This window comes from Coturnix japonica, chromosome 1 (assembly GCF_001577835.2).
Source record: "Coturnix japonica isolate 7356 chromosome 1, Coturnix japonica 2.1, whole genome shotgun sequence".
NCBI lineage: Eukaryota > Metazoa > Chordata > Aves > Galliformes > Phasianidae > Coturnix > Coturnix japonica.
Window position 1 is genome coordinate 132,905,392 of NC_029516.1, and position 23,919 is coordinate 132,929,310.

Sequence of the window (23,919 nt, forward strand, 5' to 3'; positions counted from 1 at the left end):
TTGCAGATTTCTGTTCCAGTTCCCCACGAATTAATCTATGCAGAATATGTGATACATAAATTTTATTGTTTCATTTAATAAATATAGAAAATAAATGTAAAACAAATTGAGAAAGATTTAATTGCTTTATGAACAACTGTAATAATAACTATTAGATTGTTTTGTGACAAAGTTTTCTCATGAAATATGCTTTGATCCATCACAGCAATGCAATTTTTCTCCTGACTGAGATTATTTATGTTTAAGCACTCCGGTGATGTGCCTAACACTACTAAAATATTACTTATTAACATACCAGTCATCTGAAATTTCCCACACACAGAAATTGAGTTGTTTCACTGCCACAGATAAATTAAGCTGTAACCTGTTGAAAATCAGTCCCTTAAGCTACATCATGGAAGGTGCTATTTACCTTTTAACTGACTGGCACTCAGTAAATTTGTAGGGTTTCAATGCTTTCCAGGAAATGGTTTGAAATAACTACTGTTGAAAAGAATTATGTATTACTCTTCACTGGAACTATGGTCTTGAACCAGAATATATCTGTAGTAAATACTTACATGGTGTTTTAAAACAATTTTAAACTCGACATAATTTTCATGGAAAACATACAGAGCACAAGATATAGCAGTATAGAAAAAATGACAGTTTGAAGGAGAACTGTGGAAATAACATACGTGTTTTTAGATAACATTAGAGAATTAGGTAGAAAAATATAGTGAACATGTAGAAAGTTATTACTGTAAAATAAAAACATTTGAGTAATTGAATAGCTTTTTTGCACAATATATTTTATTTGTACAGTGTTTCTAGAGTTTTACAAATATGAGAATGGGAAATTCATTTACTCATTTCAGAAACTGCTAAATGTACCTACAAATAATTACAGGAACCAAAATTCAATGATTACAGCTGTTCTTGCTTAACTATCTATGTTTAATTTTCTGTGTAGATTGTAAAATATGGAGTGCTCAAACAAATGCCCAGAAACTATATTTGCTCTTTATCTCATCACTACTAATCTGCCAGACAGTTGCTCGTATGGCATTTGTTATACTAATCGAAGCAAAACAGAAAATTGTTACATGAAGCTACCATGTCCTACCTGTAGGACATGATATGTTGTGTTACAATAGTAGAGACAACTGCTTTGTATGCAGTGTGGATTCAGATAATACTAAAACAATTAGATTGGGAACAGAGAGAAGAAGTTGCCAAGGAGAGCTTATTGAGCTCATTTACTGTGACTGTTAGGCGGCTTTTAAGATCACATATCTTGACATAAGCACAGGTGTTCCTTTATATAGGATTGTATTTACATTATCTGTTTAGCAATATATCAAACTCAAAAAAATATTTTAATGTGAAGTCTACATTAGCAAAAGAATGCAGAATGTCAGAAGTGGGATTTATAGAGAGCAGATCTGCAGAATTTGTCATGTGTATCCAAAGCCTATACAACATGTATTTCAAGGTGTTTTATTTTGGATTAGGTCTTATTCATTCTTTCTTCCCACTAGCTGCTAGAGATGTGTTCTTGTTCTGCATCTTTCAGTCTTCTTTCTTCTGAAAGGAATCTAGTTTGTATGCTACATCACGAGAAAAAGAGAGCAGTGGTAGGGCTAATCAAGAGATATGTTTCAAATGTGCATTTCTAATGAGGATCCTCATCTGAACTTGGACTGAAAAGGTCCAGGTTTCAACTGAGATTCTAGGTGATGTTTACAAATCACTTTTTTCCTCTTTTTGAAACTAATGGATACTTTTGGACCAATGAGGTAGGCAATTTCTGATCCAGATGTTTAAATGATTAGGTCAATGAAGAGCAAATACAGTAAAGTGGATTCTGAGACGTGAATGAAAATTTATAATTTAGGCAGGTCACACGGGAAACAGATTTAATCTCCCTCCTGTAAACTAGGAGAAGCATCCAGCAACTTAAATTTCATACATTGGTTACAACACTTAAAATCAATTTCACTTGGTTTGGGGCTTGTGTCTGTATGCCTGTATGCGTGAATGGCAGTATCCAGAACAGGTAGTTCTTTGATGATGGCCAAACACTTAAGAACATCTACCTAGTACACTGGTTTTAAATCAATCTGGATTCTGAAAACATAAAATTATTTGGCAAAAGTCTGAATGAGGAAGTCTCTGATCCAATTAAAGAGATATTCAAGACAATGTGATTTGTGTGTATCAATGGTCAATATATGGGGGGGGAGTTTTTTATAGCACTCAGCCTGGAATCATAAAAAAGTACTTATGAGAAAAAAAGTCTACTCAAGAATATATTTCAACAGTCTTTTTAATGAATAGACTAGCACAAGTTAATATGAAGGAAAGTTAGCTTGAAAACCCACATTTATCCATGTTCCAGGAAAGCAAAAACAACAAATTAGAACAAGTAACATGCTCAATGAATTGTTGTATTTAAACCATTATGAAATATTTCTTTTTCCACAGAAAAAGAACATGCTAAATTATTCAACGTCCTAAAAATCAATTTTTTTTTTTATTTTTTTTTTTTAAGCTCTTTTCTTTTTCGCATATTGGAGAAAGAAAATGATACCTTGGCATGTCAGCCTTGCATTTACATCATACCTAGCATGAACTGAGTTGTGTTTCTGCAAGGAAATATCTAAATGATTCTGACTTTAATCTAGATGTAATCAAGTTCATTTACTTTATGCAGTCTTGTCTTGGAAGTATGTTTTTCTACCAAAGAGCAGAATACAAGTAATTAGATTGTGATGAAAGCTGTGTGTTTTCACATGGTGAAGAACTGTGACTCAAACTGATGTGTGAGAAAGAGGCAGGCTAAGTAAACAGAATGAAGCAGATGTGTGTGGTACTCTGGGCTAGACAGATGAACATCAAGAGACAGAACCACTTTTTAATATGTGAATATTTGTTCAAAAAAGGATAATTCCTAACAGTTAATACTATAACAAGATATGGTTAGAACATGACAAAATGATCATTTCAAGGTAAAACAATCTCTTTAGATTTATATACACTCCTAAGGTTTCAAAAACTAGGGGAAAAAAAAAAAAAAAAAGAGAGAATTTATATTTGTTATTTGCATGATACTTGTAATTACTACTGATAATTGCTATGAGGTCTATAAAGGTCTTCTATAAAGACATGGAAGAATTGGTAGATTAGAAGACAAACTCATCATGTGAGCATTTCACACAATCCCACACAACCTCACTGTCTCTAAATTGGAGAGAGATGTGTGAATTATATGGTGGATAAAGAATTTTTTGGATGACTGCATTTGGAGTCAGTGGCTTAATGCCCAGGTGAAGATCAGTGATGACTAGTGTCCCTCAGGGATAAGGTTTGTGGATGATACTGAACTGAGTAGTGCAGTAGACACACTTGAGGGAAAGAATGCTATCCAGAGGGACTTGAACAAGCTTGAGTGGCAGAGCAAGTTCATGAAGTGGTCCTGAGGTCCAACAAGGCCGAGTGCAAGGTGCATCAGGGCAATCTCAAATATCAGTACAAATTGAGTGATGAATGCATTGAGAGCAGCCTGAGGAGTACTGGTGGATGAAAAATTGGACAGGAGTCATCAGGGTGTGTAGCTTAGAAAGCCAGTCATATTCTGTGATACCTCAAAAGAATCATGGTTAATGGAGGTGATTCTACCTCCCTACTCCACTCTCATGAGACCCACCTGGAGTACTACAACCAGCTCTGGGGACCCCAGCATAAGAAACCTGTGAATTTATTAGAGTGGATCCAGAGTAGGGCCATGGAAATGAACAGCTGGAGCACCTCTCCTGTGAAGATAGGTAGGGAGAATTTGTTATTTTGTATGGAGCAAAGAGGCCACTGAAGAGACTTTATAGTGGCTTTGAAGTACTTCAAGGGGAGGTACAAGAAAGATGGGGAAATGCTCTTCATCAGTAACTGTAATGACAGGAATAAGAAGTAGTGATTGTGTAAATTAAATATAAGGGTTAAATTCATCATTAGGAGAGTGGCGAGGCACAGGAACAGATTATCCGGAGATGTTGTTCAAGGGCAGGTTGAATGGGGAAGGTGTCCTCACACACTGCAAGGGGAGAGGACACTCAGCATGGTCTCTAGTTGTCCCTTCCAATGCAAATAATTTTCTGATTCTCTGATTATCTGACATATTTACAATGAATATTTAGCAAATACCATTAATGGTTATTTTGCAATTTTCTCTAAGGAAATACTGTATTTAATTTATTTAACCCACTGGGGAACTGTATTCCATATAAATTATACTGAGATCTGTGAACATTTGTCATTATTTCTCTCATATATAAAATGACATTTTATTATTTGTAACATTCAATAAAGTAAGTTTGGCATTAAAGAAGGAGGAAGGACACTGAGAAAGAAAAATGTTATCAGCAATTTAGTTGTCAGCTTACAGAATCACAGAATCACAGAATGACCCGGGTTGGAAGGGACCTCAAGGATCACATAGTTCCGACCCTCCCTGCCTAGCAGGGCCACCAAACATACACATTTACTAGATCAGGTTGCCCAGGGCCCCGTCCAACCTGATCTTGAACATCTCCAAGGACAGGGCATCCACAAGCTCCCTGGGCAGCCTGTTCCAGGGCCTAACCGCTCTCCTAATGAAGAACTTCCCTCTAACATCCAACCTAAATCTTCCCTCTTTTAACTTAAAACCATTTCTCCGTGTCCTGCTATTGTCAGCCCTTTCAAAGGGCTTCATGTATTGAAAGGCTGCAATGAGGTCACCCCGCAACCTTCTCTTCTCCAGGCTGAACAAACCCAACTCCCTCAGCCTGTCCTCACAGGGGAGGTGCTCCAGCCCCCTGGTCATCTTCGTGGCCCTCCTCTGGACCCTTTCCAAAATCTCCATGTCTTTTTTGTACTGAGGGCTCCACACCTGGACACAGTACTCCAGATGGGGCCTCACAGGAGCAGAGTAGAGAGGGACAATCACCTCCCTATCCCTGCCGACAACCCCTCTCCTGATGGAGTCCAGGATCCCATTTGCTATCCGAGCTGCTAGAGCGCACTGCTGGCTCATGTTGAGTCTTTCGTCCATCAGGACCCCCTGCTCCTTCTCTGCCGAGCTGCACTCAAGGACCACTCCTCTCAGCCTGTACAGGTGACTAGGGTTCTTCCGGCCCAAGTGCAAAACCTTGCACTTTGCTGTGTTGAACCTCATTAGGTTCACCCGAGCCCAGCTTTCCAGCCTTTCGAGGTCCCTCTGAATGGCATCCCTTCCTTTCACTGTATTGACCGCACTACTCAGCTTGGTGTCATCAGCAAACTTGCTGAGGGTGCACTCAATTCCCTCATCAATGTCATTAATAAAGCACATCCTTTGCCAGGTTCTGTTCTGCCTGTGCAGAACGGCATCCCTGTATTCTTCCCAGGTGACACAGCCTTGTTTCCAGAGCTTGTACACCCCTTTCTTCGCCCTCAGTTCTCTCAGCAGGTCCTTGCTGAGCCATGCCGGTTTCCTACCTCGCCTGCTCACTTTCTTATTCAGGGGAATGGAGACCTCTTGTGCTTCCAGGAGGGCATCCTTGAAGAGCAGCCAGCTCTCCTCAACATCCTTGTCTTTGAGGGCAGCGCGCCAGGGGATCTTGGCCAGCAATCCATTGAGTAGCTTGAAGTCTGCTCTTCTGAAGTTCAGTGTCCTGGTCCTGCTCTTTGCCAGGCCCACATTGCTTGAGATCACAAACTCAAACAGGGCATGGTCGCTGGAGCGACCATGTAGTCAGCCTCCAACCTTGACACCTTTGATGATCTCCTCAGCATTGGTGAGCAGCAGGTCCAGCAACACTTCACCTCTGGTCAGTCTGTCCAATACCTGAACCAGAAAGCTATCATCAATGGATTCCAAGAGCCTTCTGGAGCTCTTGCAGCTCGCCGTGTGGTTTTCCCAACAGATGTCTGGATGGTTGAAGTCCCCCACCAGGACAAGAGCCCGTGAGCCAGCGCCTCACACATCTGGAGCAAGAAAGCCTCGTCAACAGCTTCCCCTTGATCAGGAGGCCTGTAGTATCCCCTAATACCAGCTGACCTTTATTAGTCCCATCTCTAATCCTAACCCACAGGCTCTCAACCTGTTCCTGACTGTTTCTCATAGGGAGCTCCTCACAGTTTATCCAGTCTCTGACATAGAGAGCAACTCCCCCACCCTTCCTACCTCGCCTATCTCTCCAAAAGAGTCTATAGCCATCGATGGCAGTATCCCAATTGTGGGAGTTATCCCACCATGTTTCTGTGATAGCAACAATTTCATAACTTTCAGAGTGCATTGCAGTTCCTCCTGCTTGTTACTCAGGCTGCGTGCATTAGTATAAAGGCACTTCAGCCGGGCTATCCGTCTCGCCACCTTTATAAGGGATCTAGGATCCGCTAGAACAGCAGCATCCCCAGCATCCCCCTGCCCTGCTCCCTCCCTTTGCACTCTGCCGTCATTACCCACAGAGTTTGGTACAATCCCTCGAATGACCCATTCAAACCCAGTAGCCCTTATTTCGCCCCCTTCCCCCTTTGTTCCTAGTTTAAAGACCTGTCAATGAGTCCCGCTAATTCTTCAGCTAATATCCTCTTACCCCTCAGGGACAGGCTGCTTGCATCAGCAGCCATCATGCCAGGTGCAGTGTAAATTGCCCCATGGTCAAAAAAGCTAAAATTCTTGCATCTGCACCAGCTCTTTTGTCATCTATTTAAGAGTTGGGTTTTTTGGACCCTCAATCCAGCTTAAAATGGATAATAGTATTCAGACAATGGAAGTTTATATTTAAAAGTATATTAATATAACTATAGGAGAACTTTCAACTTCTATATAATGTCTTATCACCAACACTGAATGAGAAAAAAATAAAACTGTCTATAAATTATCACTAGTCTAGTCTTTGTTAAAATAACTCTGAATTCCCATTTGAACTGGTAGTTTTTGGTTTTTTTTTTCATATATTTAGCTCTCTATGTTCTCATCCCCTCAAATAACACACATTTTTATTTCTCATTTCATACTTTATTTCCACATCATATAAAAAATGTTATTTTCTCATAACCATCTACAGTTATGCAGAGGAAAGCTCAAATTGAAGTACGACAACAAAATTTAAAAATTGATTATATTTGAATTTTTGAGACTTTGTTATAAAATACATTTTTGTTCTTTCTAGTAAGGTAAAATTATCTGCAGGCAGAAGTAACCAGGTTGTGAAAGTGACATCTTGCTAACTTAAGAGTTGTATGTGGAAATTAAGCTCTGATAAGGTTTAACATGTTACAATTTTGGTTGAATGAAAATAAAAAAATAAAAATAAAAATAAAAATAAAGTGGAAGAAATTAAACTCAAAAGTTTCAATAAGTACAAGGACAATAAGTATTGCAGAAAAAAACCCACTATTTTAAGATCATGTGCACTAAGATGGAATCTGTGCACATGAAACATAACATAAGAATTTTCAATCCTATATCATAACAAACAGTAACATTATGTGAAGTATTAAAAAATAGACTGGGTAAAAATTGAATCATTGAATCACAGAAACATAGAATTTGTAGATTTAGAAGGGACCTTTAAAGGTCATCTAGCCCAACTCCACTTCAAAGAACAGAGACATCCAACAATATATCAGACTGCCCAGGGCCAGATCCAGTCCTGCCTTGAAAGTCTCCAGGGACGGGGCATCCACCACATCTCTGCATAACCTATTCCAATTCCTCAGTGCCCTCACTGTAAAAGATTTTTCCCTGTATCCAACCTAAATATACAGACTTTTAGTTTGAAACTGCTTCCCCTTGTCCTATTGTCACAGACCCTGCTAAAAAGTCTTTAATCATCCTCATTCATGTAGAAGGGATGTTGAAGGGGTACCAAATTTTCATTGATAGGTAGAATTATTAGTTGTCATGTCTTTTCTATTTCTGATTTCCGCAGTCTAACTGCACATAGAGGTCTGACAATATATATAAAATAATCACAATAAGACATTATAGTCAAACTTCTTTCACTCTTTTAATTTTATTTTATTTCACACATGCTGATAAATCACAATGAATTCAATGAGCAGTGATTACAGGAAAACATCTTCCTCAGTGAATTGCTGTTGATGATTTTTTGCTGCAGTAGCTAAGAAAAAAAATGCTCTAAGCAGCTATTAAATAATGCATCTTGGCATTTAATGAGCTCTAGGTACTCTACAAATCAAGTCTTAACCTCCATTGTAAATAGTGCACTCTTATTTCATAAGAGAGAAAACCAAGACTCCAGCAAAGCACTCTGGTTGGGAGTATTTGGCAAATTTACTTCTAGCTGGAAAATGTTGGGGTTTTTTTAGGCTTGAAAGGGGAGTTACTGTGTATTTAAAATTATTGATGTCAGCATGGGAAGGACAAAAAAGCAAGATAAGCATGTTCTCCTAAGAACTGAAAGAGGTTCTTAGATCTCATGCCTCTCAGGAAGTTACCAAAGAGCTATAATGCACTTCTAAATACTGAGAAAATCCTGTTTGGTTATAAAACTGAACACTAAGGAATACCATTTTTTAAAGAAATGCTACTCTATAGTAACAGAAAGATTAAAAATAAATAAATAAATAAATAAAAATTTAAAAACTCTAAACCAGAATATTCTAACAATTTCTAACATTTAGGGGAAAAAAAAATCATGATGCTTTGATTTGTTTTGCAAACTAGGCAGTATCAATTGTGTATTGACAAGCATTTTGTGGTAAACTGTGCTGCACATGATAATTGAGCTGGACATAAAACCAGAGAAGTGAAATAACTACATTCAGAGTGCAGAAAATGTAAAGAAATGTAACAACTTGGTTTTTTTTTTTGTTGTTGTTGCTGTTAGTTAGTTAGGGTTTTTTTTGGGTTTTTTTTTTTTGGTTTTTTTTTTTTTTTTAATTGTGGAATTTTTTTTTTTTTTTAATTGTGGAAGCATAAGTAAATGTGTAATTGTTTATCCAAAATTAATAAGGTAATTGAAATAGCTCAAATCAACTCAGCAAGGACAAATCAGACTTTTCATTCTTCCCAAGTTGTTTGAGTTTTTTTTTGTATGTTTGCATTTGTCCTGGAACACTGATACTTTATGATTAGTCCAAAACAAGAAATTTAAACTATTGCAGTCATTTTTAATAGAAGCTTGAAGGAAATTTCATGTTAAGGCTGATGGCCAAAAGCAATACTTTTGTTTTACACTATTCTGAAGCTAGTTTCTTATCTCTCAATTAACTTGACTTTGAGTAATTCAGATATGCAATTAAAAAGCACTTAAAAAAATGAAACACAAATTGTTTTATAAGTCCTTCTTAGCACTTATTGGACTTACATTGCAGAGGAAAATTAACTTTACCATTTGAATGTGGAATATATTTGACTTGCACAAGTTAGAAGGTCTAATAAACATTTTGTTTCTGAATCTTTTCCAAAATGTTAAAGATTTCTAGCAGTGTCAGTCTTGATAATATTATTGCATTTACATCAGAATTATGTTGATTCAGGTTAGATTTCAGACCATGTTTACACTGGGGCAAATCTACAGATATTAAATAGAATTGTTGAATAATATACTTAAATAAACACATTATTAGTCTCTCCATAGGCTCGTTTAATGGAATTGAATCATGCTATGCTAAAAAATATTACAAAATACTGATCACTAGACAGAAAGTATAAAAAAATACCAAAAACGTTTCTCTATAATGCTGGAAGCTTTAGAGACTTTACCAGTTTATATTTCTAAGGAGAGAATTCACAACATATATTTTTTTATCAATTCACAAATTTGCTCAATATTTACATAATGCTCTCCTTCCAAAGATGAAAGACTGTATGAACAGTAAGTAAATTGTGACCTTCCTGCAAAACAACGTTACTTTTAAAGATGGATCATGTAGGATGATGCTTGGATGCACCCAATTCATCAGTATTTATTAAGCTGAAGGAAAGCCAATTTTCTCATACTTTGTTTTGTACCACAAAATATCCATGAGAGATATGCCAGGATTAAAAAAAGGGGTAGAGGGTGGAAAAGAATAAAAGAATAAAAGACTTTTTTTTCTTTTCTTTTCTTTTTCTTTTCTTCTTTCTTTTTTGCTTTCTTTTCTTTTTACTTTTCTTTCTTTTCTTTTCCTTTCCCTTTCTTTTTCCTTTCTTTCTTTCTTTCTGTTTCCTTTCTTTTCCTTCTTTTCCTTTCTTTTCCTTTCCTTTCCTATTCTTTTTTTTCTCTTTCTTTTCTCTTTTCTTTTCTTTCTTTCTTTCTTTCTTTCTTTTCTTTTCTTTCTTTTCTTTTTTTCTTTTCTTTTTCTTTCTTTTCTTTTCTTTCTTTTCTTTTCTTTTCTTTTCTTTCTTTTCCTTTCTTTTCTTTCCTTTACTTTATCCTTTCCTTTAAGCTTTTCTTTTTTTCCTTTCTTTCTTCTTTCTTGTCCTTTCTTTTCTTTTCTTTTTCTTTTCTTTTTCTTTCTCTTTCTTTCCTTCCTTTCTTTTCCTTTCTTTCCTTTCCTCTTTCCTTTCCCTTTCCTTTCCTTCCTTTCCTTTCCTTTCCTTTCCTTTCCTTTCCTTTCCTTTCTCTTTTCCTTTCTTTCCTTCTTTTCTTTTCTTTCATTTCTTTCTTTCTTTTTCCACTTTCTTTTCCTTCTTTTCCTTTCTTTTCCTTTCTTCCCTTTCTTTTCCTTTCTTTTCCTTTCTTTCTTTCTTTTCTTTTTCTTTCTTCTTCTTTTCTTTTCTTTCTTTCTTTTCTTTTCTTTTTTTCTTTTTCTCGTTCTTCTTTTCTTTCTTCTTTTTTATCTTTCTTTTTCTTTTCCTTTTTTTCCTTTCTTTCTTTCTTCTTCTTGTCTTTCCTTCTTTTCTTTTCTTTCCTTTTCTTTTCTTCTTTCTTTTCTTTTCTTTCTTTCTTTTTTTCTTTTCTTTTCTTTCTCCTTTCTTTTCTCCTTTCTTCCTCCTTTCTTCTTTCCTTCTTTTCTCCTTTCCTTTCTCTTCTTTGCTTTCTTTTCTTCTCCATTATAGGTGTTACAGATATATTCACATGCACTGATTAACACTGAATTGAAACCACTGCCACTGAACTAGAGTTATGTGTTTGCTTCACCAAAGCAAGGTCAGATATCTCACTAGTTCTATGTTTCTGTTCCTCTGTTCTTTTAAAATTTCAAGAAAAATATTGAACATTAAAATGTTTTGTTCCTTATATATTGATAGTATTGTATATTTTACGAGAGGTGCTCTAAACGTAATGCTTCCTATTTTAATATGTTGGCCCACAGTGTCAGATGTAGACATTAATGGTATGGCACTAGGGACTAAACACTGAATTTCTATTGAATTCCTTCATGTGGAAAAAAAAAAAAAAAGGCACACATTTGCATTCATTGACACCAAGAAGATGTGAGCACAGCGAAAATCTATTCCAGGTAGTCTAATTAATTTGAAAATTATTCTGGATAAAATAATTCACATGTATTGTAAATGTTATAAATACATGTAGATATGTGTTTGCATGTATTTGTATAAGCCCTATACACACTGAATACAAACATCAACTTATACTTAATTTTTTCACAGCTTAAATTAAAGGACAATGCATTACTTTTCCATATGTTTTTTGTTGTGTTTGTGTTTGTTTTTTTTTCCTTCCCCTTCAAAAAGATTCTGTAGTAGCCCACAGAGATATCATTTATTTAGTTGTACAATTATCTAGGAATGAAAACTTACTTTGTTGTCTTGCTTCCAAATGAATCCACAGCATGATGAACTAGTGTTATGCCACTGCAGGTTTCCTGAATGAATTATGCTGTGGCAGAATAAGGAGAAACAGTTTCAAACTAAAAGATGGTAAATTCAGGTTAAATATAAGGAAAAATTATGAGAGTGGTTAGGTGCTGGAACACATTGCCTAGAGAGGTAGTGGATACTCCATTTATGGAGACATTCAAGTTCAGGTGGGATGGGGCTCTGAGCAACCTGCTTTACCTGTGGATATGCCTGTTCATTGCAAAGGAGTTGGACTGGATGGCTATTTAAGGTTCCTTCCAACTCCAAGGATTCTGACAACATGATTACACTTCTGGAATTTCTTTCGTTAGTTGAAATAATATGAAGCAAACAATTCCATATTTAGTTATGTAAATTTACTGTGACTGTCCCTACTTCTAGGATCTCAGGCATAGTAAGAAAGTAGCACTTTGAAATTACTTTCCAGCACTTTTGAAGTGGTGCTTATCCATATAGATAATTTAGATCAGCCAAAGCTTCCAAACCTGGCTTTTTCAGTCAGTGATAAATTTAGCATAGTAGTGACTATTCTGCACAGTTATAGTACTTTATTTATTTTTACTCACAGAATATAATGTTATTACAAATACATGTTATCTGTGGTAGAAAAAGCAATATTATTAAGCTAACCTTCAGAAATGTGCTTCTTATAGCTGTTAATCCAATGATACACATTTCAGAGGTGTGAATAATCACCACAAATTTCACCTATCTATGAATACATAATGAAGCATCTGAGACTTATTTTGCAGCATATCAACTTCTGTCAAGTGATTTTCATTACATCAAAAACTGAATATGCTAAATTGAAGTTTACCGTGTAATGGATGAGTCCAAAGAACTGATAGGCATCACTTAAAATGTATCTTTTCAGAGTGTGCAAAAATGTTACAGTGAGCAACAAGAGTGAAAAAACAAGAAGTGAAAATTGTCAGCTTGCATAATATATTTGGATAAAGTTCTTACGTTCTTTGTTAATCTAAATTTGGTGACTGGGAAGGAATGAAAAGTAGGCATACAGAGATAATTATAATTATCCCTTCTAGTGCTGGTGTTCTTGACTAACAAAGGAAGTCCTGGTAACGACAGGGACTTTTTACCAGGCAATAAATGTTCTGGAAAAAAATAAAAATAAAAGTAGAGTCTTAAGTCCATTGGAAGATCCTGTGATAAGCTTATTTCTCACAGGACTGAGACTCACTTATTTCACCAGTTCCAGCAGCAGCAAAGAACATTGCATTTGTAGGAGTGACTGATTTTTCAACACAATGCTGCTCTTCAAATAGTCTCACAACAGTCACTGTTGTGACTGTACTGTACTGACAAGAAAAAAACAAGATGCTCAAAATAAGTCTGTAATGCATTTATTATCATGTCAGGCTCATGTATTTTTAATATGTAATAAGGTAATTATTTTCTGCCCCTGCCCTTGTCACCGCCATATTCTCACTTTGTAATTATATAGTGTTATACATACTGTTATAGTATGGAACTAGTTTATTTTCTAGTACTAGTTACTCTTACAATACAACTCATTTGTCAAGGTTAAATTCAAAAATAACTCAGATGAATACAAGGCCTATAATTGGAGAGTTGCATCTCTCAGATTAATGCAGTGGTAAGGAAGGAAATTTTACAACTTCCAGGGAGTATTCATCTGAACATGCTAACCTGGATGTACTTCAAACTTCCTTCCACAGACAATGGAGAGAAATAAGATCATCTAGGAGATGATTCACCTCAGTCCAGGGAACTCAATCAACTGCACATGTCTAAGCGACATCTGATGTGATCTCAGATATCCCACCTGACCTACTGCAGTTTCAGAAGACAAAAACAAATCTCAGATCCTTTAATTATCTATCTATCTATCTATCTATCTATCTATCTATCTATCTATCTATCTATTTTTTTTTTTTTTGTATTAAATTGTTTTCCAAATGTTAGAAAAATGGCTTAAAACATCTAGCAGATCCCAAGTTATGGTTGTCTTAGAATATTTCATATGGTATTTAGGTAACTGAATTTTGCATTGCATTCAACTGTGGAATGAAATATGTCCTGGGAATTCTCACTTTTTTTTTTTAAAGATAATTAAATCCAATACAGATACCTACATTTAAGTGAGATGAATGGATGAATACCTCTCTCAATGTTAGTTAGATACTTCTTTGAAAAATATTGAGCTCAGAAGGTACAGGAACATTTCAATTAATACTCCTGGTGCATTCACAGAATCACAGAATCACAGAATTGTAGGGGTTGGAAGGGACCTCGGAGGATCATCGGTCCACACCCCCCTGCCAAAGCAGGCTCCCTTAAATCTCTACCGTCTACCAACAGGTAGGCGTCAAGGTGGTGGTCTTAAATATTTCGCTCAAAGAAAGGAGAGCATCCACCACCTCTCCTGGGCAGCCTTGTTGCCCAGATGTCTGCCATTCACCTCGCACTGTAAAAGAAGCTTCTTCCGCAGCACTTTTGTGCGGAGACTTCCGTTCCTATCGCTGTACTTTCATTCACCATGTACCCCTAGTCTATCCCACGCCACATGTTTTACATCCCGAAAAGAGACCAGACATCACCACACTGGCTCCCACACTCAGGTATTTATAAACCTGGATCACAGTTCCCCTCTCAGCTCTCTTACAAGGCTAAACACCGAACCCAGTTCCCCTAAGTCTCTCCTCATAGGGCGAGATGCTCCACGCCCTTCACCATCTTTAGTGGCACCTCCGCTGGACTCTTTCCAAGAGATCCTGTCTTTTTTTTGTACTGGGAGCCAGAACTGGAACACAATACTCCAGTACTGAGCGCCTCACCAAGGGTCAGAGTAGCAGGGGGAGGATCAACCTCGCTTTGACGCTGTGGTACCCTCTTTTTAAATACATACCCGGAATATGCCATTGAGCTTTTCTGGTCTACAAGAGGGCACCTGCTGGCTCAAGGTCAATCTGTCGTACACCAGAATGCCACAGGTCCCTCTCAGACAAGAGCTCCTCTCCAGCAGAGTCTTCCCCCAGCCTGTAACTGAGTGACATGACAATTATGTCTACTACCAGGATGCAAGACTCTACACTTGCATTTTGTTAAACCTCATCCGGTTTCTTAACTGCCCAGCCTCTACCAGCCGTCCAGGTTTGCTGAAATGGCAGCACGCCTTCGGCGTGTCAGCCCAATCCCTCCACTTTCTGGTCATCCAGAAACACTTGCTGAGGGTGAGTCACTATCCCCTCATCACAGAGATCGTTGATGAAGGATGGTTGGACAGACCGGAACCAGCACAGATCCCTGGGGGATGCGCTAGTTACAGAGGCCTCCAGCCGACACCACACCGCCAACCAACAACCCTCTGATACATCTGCCAGTCAGCCAATTCTCACCACTTCACGTCACACGCATCTATCCCATACTTCCTCACTTTGTTAGAGGATGTCATGGGCGACAGTATACAAAAGCCTTACTGAAAATCATAGGTAGACGTACATCTACCTCCTCCCCCTGTCCACCCAGCTAGTACATCATTCCATAAAAGGCCACCAACGTTGGTCACAGGTCACTGAACCTCCCCTATGGTGAGGCCCATTGCTGGGTACTCCTGATCAACCTCCTATACACCCAGTTGTCTGTAGATGGCATCCAGCAACAAGCTGTTCCATCACCCTTTCCCTGAGAACAGAGGTGAGGGCCTGACTGGCCTATAGCGTTACCACGGGATCCTTCCTCTTGACCCTTTTTTGACTGGAGTGACATTGAGCCATACTTCCAGTCTTCAGGCACCCCTCCAGCAGTTCTCCAAGACCCTCTGAAAAACATTACAGAGAGTGGCCTCAGCAACTACCTTCCGCACAGCTCTCTCAGTCACCCGTGGATGCACCCCATCAGGTATCCATCGGATTTACTGGACCTTAGAGTTTCCTAGCACTGCACAGACCACCTCTTCCCTGACTAAAGTGGAAATCTCCCATTCCCCAGGACTCTCATCAACCCTCCAGGGTCTGGGGATTACTGGAGGAGAGCCATTCACTTAAAGACAGCAAGCAAAGAAGGCTTCAGTATTCCGTCCTTCTCAGCATCCCCATTACCAGAGTGCCCCCCCTCACTTAGTATGGGCCCACATTGCTCCCTAGCCTTCCTTTTTGCTGTTAACGTATTTTTAAAACAGCCTTTTTTATTATGTCTTTATCTCCCTTAGCTATGATATCAACTCCAGGTGGCTTTGGCCTTCCCTGTCGCATCTCTGCAGTCCCCTGACTACATTCTTGTTTGTTCACCAAGTGGTCCAGACCCTTTTCTTTCCACCATATCATGTTTCTTTCTTCTTTCGAGAGCTTGCACATGAGCATGCCTTTAACTCATCCAATGCACCCCTTTCCCGATTCTCTTAGTCACAGGGACGCACCGATCCTGAGCTGAGAAAGAAGAGCCATTTTAAACACTAACCAGCTCTCAACAGGCCCCTTGCCTTCTAGCAACCCTGGCCCACAGATTAGCCCCCAAGTAGCGTCCCCGAAGGAGATCAAAGTTTGAGCTCCTCCTAAAATCCAGGGTAGCAATCTCTACTTTTTGCTTTGCTTCTCCACTCAGGATCTCGAACTTCATGGTCACTACATCCCAAGCTGCCCCCAACTTTTACTTCCTTTACAAGTCCTTCCTTAGTGTGGTGAGGATAAGTCCAGCAACGCCCACCGCCGTGTCAGTTCCTCATACACCATGCATCAGGAAGTTATCTTCCACTCATGCATGGCAAGAATTGTCTGGACTGAGCATGGCTGCCATGTGGGTTGTCGCACAGCACAATATCTCGTACATTGATCACCCCATCAAGTACCAAGTGTGGGCAGTGTGCTGCTACTTCCCAGTGCTTATGGACAGGCCTCATCAAAACACCTCAATCCTAGAATCCAGGAGGCCTGTAGTACACACGAGTCTATACCAGGGTAGCTGCAGACACCATAGAACTTCCAAGTCTTTATATCAGGGAAATCATGGAGTGTCAGAAAAAAAATTAAATAAAATAATAAAAATAAAAATAAAAAATAAATTGGCTTGTGGGGTATTTGCCCTTGGTATAGTATATTATTAGGATGATACTTAAAGATAGGTAATTACTGCAAATTGTTCTGCCTTAAGGGAAGTAATTGTTAAGCAAACTACAATTCTACATATGCAACAATGGAGAAAGCAATTAACCAACATAAGAAAACATTATATATTTCAGTCAGAACATACCTTTTTTCTTCTCCCCTCCCCAATATTTTTTGGGGTTTTTCAATTTAACTGTGAATCAGCAGCAAATGCTTCTCCCTGTTGCTTTCAATCAATAACGTATTTTGATGACATTCTGTTGATCTAATAAGATTATCTGCCTAGATAACAACAACCAAAATAGATAGTAATAATAAAAAAGAAAATGTATCAAACAGCTATATACTTGAACTGTGGCAACATATGTGCGTCGCCTGCAGATAACTGGCGCACCTTTTTGACGATCTTTTCTACTTTTTTTTTGTTTGTTTGTTTGTTTTTTCTTAAGACTATGTAAAGAATAAAGAGCTGAAAGATATTTGAGAGCGCGACCCCTGGGAGCAGTAACAATTACCAAATTCAGTGTGCAACTCACATGCACACATGCAAGAAACTGAAGCATTGAGATTTGAAGCACTATAAATCATAAAATCAAAAGAAAGGCTTTGCACTGGAAAGGATTTTAAAGATCATCTTAGTTCCTCAATCCTCCTGCTTATAGGGAAAGATACTTTCCACTCGATCAGGTTGCTTATAAGCCCATGCTTATAATCCCATCCAATCTGGATTTGAATGGTTCCAGGTATGGTGTATCAACAGCTTTACTGGACAATCTGCTCAGCATGAATAATGAATAAATTCTTATATCTAATTTAAACAATCCTTTTTAGTTTAAAACAGTTACCCTTGTCCTAACACTACACTCCTTGATAAAGAAACCTTTCTCTGTCATTCTTTTCAGTCCCTTTTAAGTATTGGAAGGCTGCTTATACAGATCTCTCCATGTGTTTTCCATTCTTAGATTAAGCAATCTCACTTTCTTCGGCTCTTTTCATTTGCAGAATGTCTGGCTCATTGCACTCCATCTCACTAGAAAAACCTACCTCTAAATTAGGTCTTGTGTCTGTCACGGAGTTCACTTAGACCACCTTTACCACTCCCGCTGCACCGTAGACACGAGGGAAGCCACCCCCGATACCCCACCCCGGAGCCCAGAAAGGACGGGGGAAAGGGGAATGGGATAAAAACAGTGGCAATCTAAGGAGGAAAAACCTTATTTACTATAATGATATCGAAATACAAGATAACACAGATGATATGATAATTGAGGCTAACAATCGAACGAAACAGAAGAGAGAGAGTCCCCGAAAACGAGAGGCCCATCTGTGAACTCTAGGTGAACTCGGCAGGACCGCTTACCACCACTCTCTGAGAAGTTCGAGAGAAGAAGGAGGGCACTTCCAGCCTGGGAACAAGAGATTATAGCGTCCGGTTCCTGTTGACCTTTCATTACCCCTGTTGTCTCCTGGGATATGTCGTCTTCTTCTGTTGTGACGACTAGCACAATTCAATAGTAGAGTATCCATGACTTTACATTAGATGTTAGAGTGTGGATACTGATAGAAAAATTACAAAATTACAAAACCATGACAGTGTCTTATGCTGGTGCCCTCAGTACTAGATAGAATACTTCAAATAGAGTCTCAGAAGGTCAGAGTTGAAGGGGAAAATTACCTCCCTTGGCCTGCTAGCTATGCTTTATTTGATCCAGCCCAAGACACAGACATCTTTCTGGGCTGCAAAAGCATGTTTAGCTTTTCATCCAATAGTACTCTCAAGTCTTTCTCTGCAGGACTGCTCTCAATCCACTCATCACCCAGCCTGTATTCATGTTTGAGATTGCCCTGACCAGGGTGTAGGATTGTGCACTTGGCCTTTCTGAACTACTGTTTGCAGAGGTCCAGCTCTCAAGCCAGTAAAGGTCCCTCTAGATGGCAGCTCTTCCCTCCAGTATCAGCCACTCCCCTCAGGCTTGTATCATCCATAGGCTTGCACAATTCTGTTGCTAACAATATGGAATAAGCAAGTTTGTACTTTCATATAAGTCTAAACATAATATCTACAAATAAAATTCATTTCATAATTTCCTCTAATAAATCAATAATGCATTATTGTAGTAGGGTTCGCTCCGCAATTAAATTGCTTCAAGGTTATTACATTCCTTCTGAGTCAGTACCTTAGAAGACAATATCTCCACTAACAAAAAAAAAAAAAAAAAAAAAGAAGCAGGGAGGGAGGCACAATGAGAAGACTGAAATCTTTACAAAGCATCTGGCAGCCAACAGTACTGACTAGGGATTATAAAGATCATAGATTTTAAAGATAAAAAAATAATGAGTTCATATGTAAAAATAGAACACAATATTTAGACGAAAAAAAGAAAAAAGAAGAAAAAAGTAAACCTTCACAGAAAGATGCACCAAACAAACAATCAAAAGAAACCCTATAACATTTCTAACTTTCAGTACAATTTTGATGTGTAAAAGGAAAAAAAAAAAAAAAAAAAAAAAAAAAAGAAGAATCACAGTGCAGCTTCTGCTGAGAAAAGACCAGAATGATGAGATATAGTGCGGATCACAGATTATTGCACTTTAATTTAAAAATGAGCTTAGACATCTGTGAAATTAAAACCCCAGGGTTGACAATTTATGTGACACTATGTTGAGAAAGAAACAAAGCTTTGAGATGCAAATACCAGCTTTACCTTGCATCAGAGCAGGTAACCTTGCAAGCAACCTTCACATAGACCAGTCTCTCTGCTCTGACTGATGCCTCCCATATGTATCTATTTCTCCTCTCTGTTTTCCAATCAAGCTGACAGTAATTCCCAGTTCATTTTCTAAAGAGACTGATAAAAGCCAGGCTGGACCTGTACCTATTATTAACCTCTGTTGTACTGTTATTACTTATTTTTCTCCTTTGAGATAAGCAGTTACACTGCACTTGATGATCTTTGCCTGTGATGTGTTATTACATAAAAATGGTACTGCAAATGTCAGCCTATTACTGGGTCATTAAAGTCAGGTCATGATATTTGAAAACTTGATGTTCTTAACCTTTTCAGGAGTTAACCAGCATATATTATGGTCTTATTGTCTTTGTTGTTTTTGTCATTGTTTCTGTTGTTGTTGTTGCTTACATTAACTTTTCATATCTATAAGGAAATATAGTGCACTAAAATAAAAAGGCATTACATTTAATTGATTTATAAAAACTATTGAATAAACTATGATTTTACCATTAACAACATTGTGTAATTACTTTCATGGTCCAATTTCAGACTCATTCCCTATTATTCTGAAGGAGTAACTTGAACTCTCAATACACACATACACACATAGAATTATCCAAATCTCTTCTGTACATACTACACAAATATAAAAAACATTATTTTGTCTGTAATTAGAATAATAGAATCCTCCAATTTGGAAAGGCTCTTAAAAGCCTTCTAGTCTTATTCCCCTGTTATAAATAGGGATATTCAAAACTAGATTGGGTTGCTCAGAACCTGGTCCATCCTTATCTTGAAAGTCTTCAGGGACAGGGCACTAACCACATCACTGGTCAACTTGTTCCATTACCTCACCGCCCTCATTGTAAAAGACTTTTACTTATATCTAACCTAAATTTACCCTTTTTTCATTTGAAAACATTTCCCCTTATTCTACCACAGCAGACCCTGCTAAAGAGTGTCTCCTTTCCTGTGAATCCCCTTTAGATGTTAAAAGGCTGATAATCAGGTCTCAGGCCTTCTCTGCCCTAGGTTGAACAGCCTCAGGTCTCTTACTTTGTCCTCATAGGAGAGGTGTTCCACATTTTTCCTGCCTATCAGTGGCAGTATGCTTATATTTGTTGCAGAGCATTGCTGAAGAAAAGTAAGCTAAGCTGAAATTAGTCTTCAGTTTCAATAACAATATTCAATAATATGCATATATGAAAATGAACTGGTAAATTATTTTCCATGTGCGAATTAAAATTACAGATCTCTGCTACTACCTGAAACTTATCAAATGTCCGAGAGGCATTATGACAGAAATGGTGTTACTTTCTTACATTACTGCAGTCCAAAAAGAGAAATATCTCAAAAGTTCATTATTGTTTGCAAGACAAGTGTTTGCATCACCTTTTGAAAGTAGCTGAAAATAAATAAATAAATAAATAAATAAATAGATGAATGGATAAATGAATAGAAAACAAACCGACAAACAGAAAAAACCCTAACAGGTGGAGCTGAAATATTTGCCATGTTTAGTTTGAAATGGTATCAGAAATCCTCTGGGAAGCCATTCAGAGTGGAGTTTAAGAATCCAGACTCCATCTTCTGCTTGGAAAGTGAGATTTTCTAAATAATTCAATCCAAGAATATAGATATACTTCTAAGTTCTCAAATTTCCATTATGCCTATGGTTTCTGTAGACAATATTTTAATATAAGTTCTTGTCTTTCTTTAAGGTACCTATTTGAAACAGTTATGTAAGCCATCTACAGAGAGTAACTTTTCTAATTGTATTCTTGGTTCATGCCTAGCTTCCAATCCACCAGTATCTTCAAGTTCTTTTTGAGAGGGCTTTGCTGAATCCTTTCATCACACAGCCTGTAGTGTGGATGTGGATGTTGCCTCAGTTGTTTGTAGTTTTGAAAACATTTTGATTTATTTGTTAGTTCAATGTACTTGATGAAAATAGCTCATTAAGAAACTCTTCCATGAGAACCTTTTTTAGTTGCTTCTAAAATAACTTTTGGAAATTACTGATGAACCATATGTATACTCTTAAAGTAGATTTTAAAAAATAGTTTTATTGATGCATATCAATGGCACGATGATCTCTAACAAGAGAACTGACATTCTTCACTGTAAGAATACTTTATTTTTATTTTTTTCCTGATGCATAATTATTTCTGAATTAATGCTCTTGAAATTTTGAAACAGCTCCTAAAGGGACAATATACTTTTTTTAGGTACAATATTCAAACTTGTTTGAAACAAGAGGTTAACAAAGTCATGACAAATGGTTTGTGCATCTTTTTCATATTACTGAAACATAGTCTCCACAAATGGAGCAATATGGAATGGCAGTTTTACAAATTAATATGGACTGCACAAGATTGCAGTACTACTTTAGTAAGCACTTTAATTTATGAGAAAAATGGCACAAAACTATTACAACTCTTAGGCAAAATTATCCATACTAATATCACATAGTAGACACTATAGCAGTCAGGAAACCTGAACCCCAGTAGTGATTTAATACATTCTTGAGCAATTGGATGAGTAGCATGTGATAAACTAATTCTGGGCATGAGTAATTTATGGGAGACATTCATGTAGTCACAATAAGCATTTGCTTAGAGGGTCACTCACCTGATAAATTTTGTAATTCTTCCTAGTAGTACTGATGTGGAGGAGTTTAATCTAAAATGCAAACAGTAAGGCTTTCAAGAGGAGGCTGACTACACTTCAGCTCATTTTTCCTAAGCATTTTTTTCTGTAAAAAGCTTCTTCGGCCTCTTATAGCTGTGTCATTTTTGCCATTATTAGAAATCCAATAGCAGACTGCTATATTTTGGCAATTTTCTTTCTTTCAGAAAAAAATAGCTTCTTGGTGTTGGTCTTAGATCTGTGCATTTTTTTTAAAGATGGTCGAGGTCTTTAGTTGACCCTTACTAGGACAAGACTGTATAATCTGCCTTTCTTGTGAAGCAAACGTCTCTTCAGAGTTTTGACACTTTCATCAGGGAAATATTTTTCCTGCCACACTTGTTAAAGAATTGTTTAAACGAACTTTCTAATAAGTATTTTTTACAAAATATCTAAATGCAAACTAGCTAGTAAGAAGCCTTAGCAGGTGTTTCTCTATCAAAAATAATTTCATTGCATCTTCTATGTAATTGAATTGACTAAGTTCTGCTGCATCGTGATGCTTTCTCTCATTATAATGACAGCTGTGATGTACTGCAAGCCAGTTGCTTAAGCAGGGAAAGAAGTGGACAAAATAAGAAAATATGCCAGACTGACACTAATATTAATTAGCTGTAAAACATGTTGTGTATCAAAGCACATCTGCTCTGTGGCACAGTGCAAACACAAATGGCACATTGGCTTTTCAGATAGGCTGATTGGATCATGTAGATCAACTTGCTCCTAGCTCCAGTTAGAGACTTTCATCAATATCTTGCAGTTTATGACATTTTCAAAGGTACTGTGCTGGCATGCCAAATTTTCTCAAATTTCTTTTTCAGAATTGTTGTTTGAGTAGTGAAATTAACCTTTTCTTGCTATCCTCATGGAGTTTCAGTGTAGATCCTCTTGAGAGTCCAATAGTTCTCAAGGTACAATTCTGTGATTCTGTACAGACAACACTGTCATGGTGTAACTTTCTGTTCACGCCATTTCAAAGCCAGTAACATTAAGCAGAAGAGCCAGAGCTGAAACCAAGAAATAAGTCAGGATAGTTCTACTGGACAAGAGTATAGAATAGCTTGAGTATTGCTCTTGTTCCCAGCATGTTCCCAGCATGCTGCATTAGGGAACCCAAAATTTCCCTAATGCAGCATATAAAAGAAAATATATATGATTTTCTGTAGGCACTGATAACTGAGTGAATGAACTACATCCTCACTGTCTGAGAGCTGAAGGTTTTTAAACATTCTTGTGTCTACATATGAGTTCAGTTTACATATTTTGATTAAAGTCGGTGGAGATCAAGACCTTAGTTCACTCCAGTATGGAATGGGCTTTGCCATGTTAGTCAGAATTGTAGACTAAATGTTGAAGCCTACTCCTGTTTGTCAGTGTTTCTAAAAAAAAAAAAAAAAAAAAAAAAGAATAATTTACACTGAACAGTGTAAATCTGCTGTATTATACTTGGGATATTAATTTCCTTATAGGAATTGGGTTTTCCTATGTTTTGCTTTGGTTTTAGTTGTCAATAAATGGAAAGCAGCACACTTGACAGCTGGGAGCATGTTATTGACAACCAAACAGTTCATATGGTCTGTGTGTTTTTCATAAGAACTATAAAAGATTAATTTTAAGAAATATGGTTGAAATTGATAGT

At 37.4% G+C, this 23,919-nt stretch overlaps 1 protein-coding gene across 5 annotated transcripts in view; it reads right to left on the reverse strand.

The window, feature by feature from the left end:
• Positions 1 to 23,919, reverse strand: part of GPC5 (glypican 5) — a 519,876-nt gene that overhangs the window by 188,048 nt on the left and 307,909 nt on the right. The window contains exon 8 of one of the 5 annotated variants that reach the window (XM_015851541.2): positions 10,990 to 11,795. The exons of the other annotated variants lie outside the window; for them this stretch is intronic. Coding sequence (XP_015707027.1) covers positions 11,791 to 11,795 — 5 coding nt within the window. The 3' untranslated portion in view covers positions 10,990 to 11,790. Of the gene's footprint in view, positions 1 to 10,989; positions 11,796 to 23,919 lie in introns of those variants that run through there. 5 annotated transcript variants of the gene reach the window in all.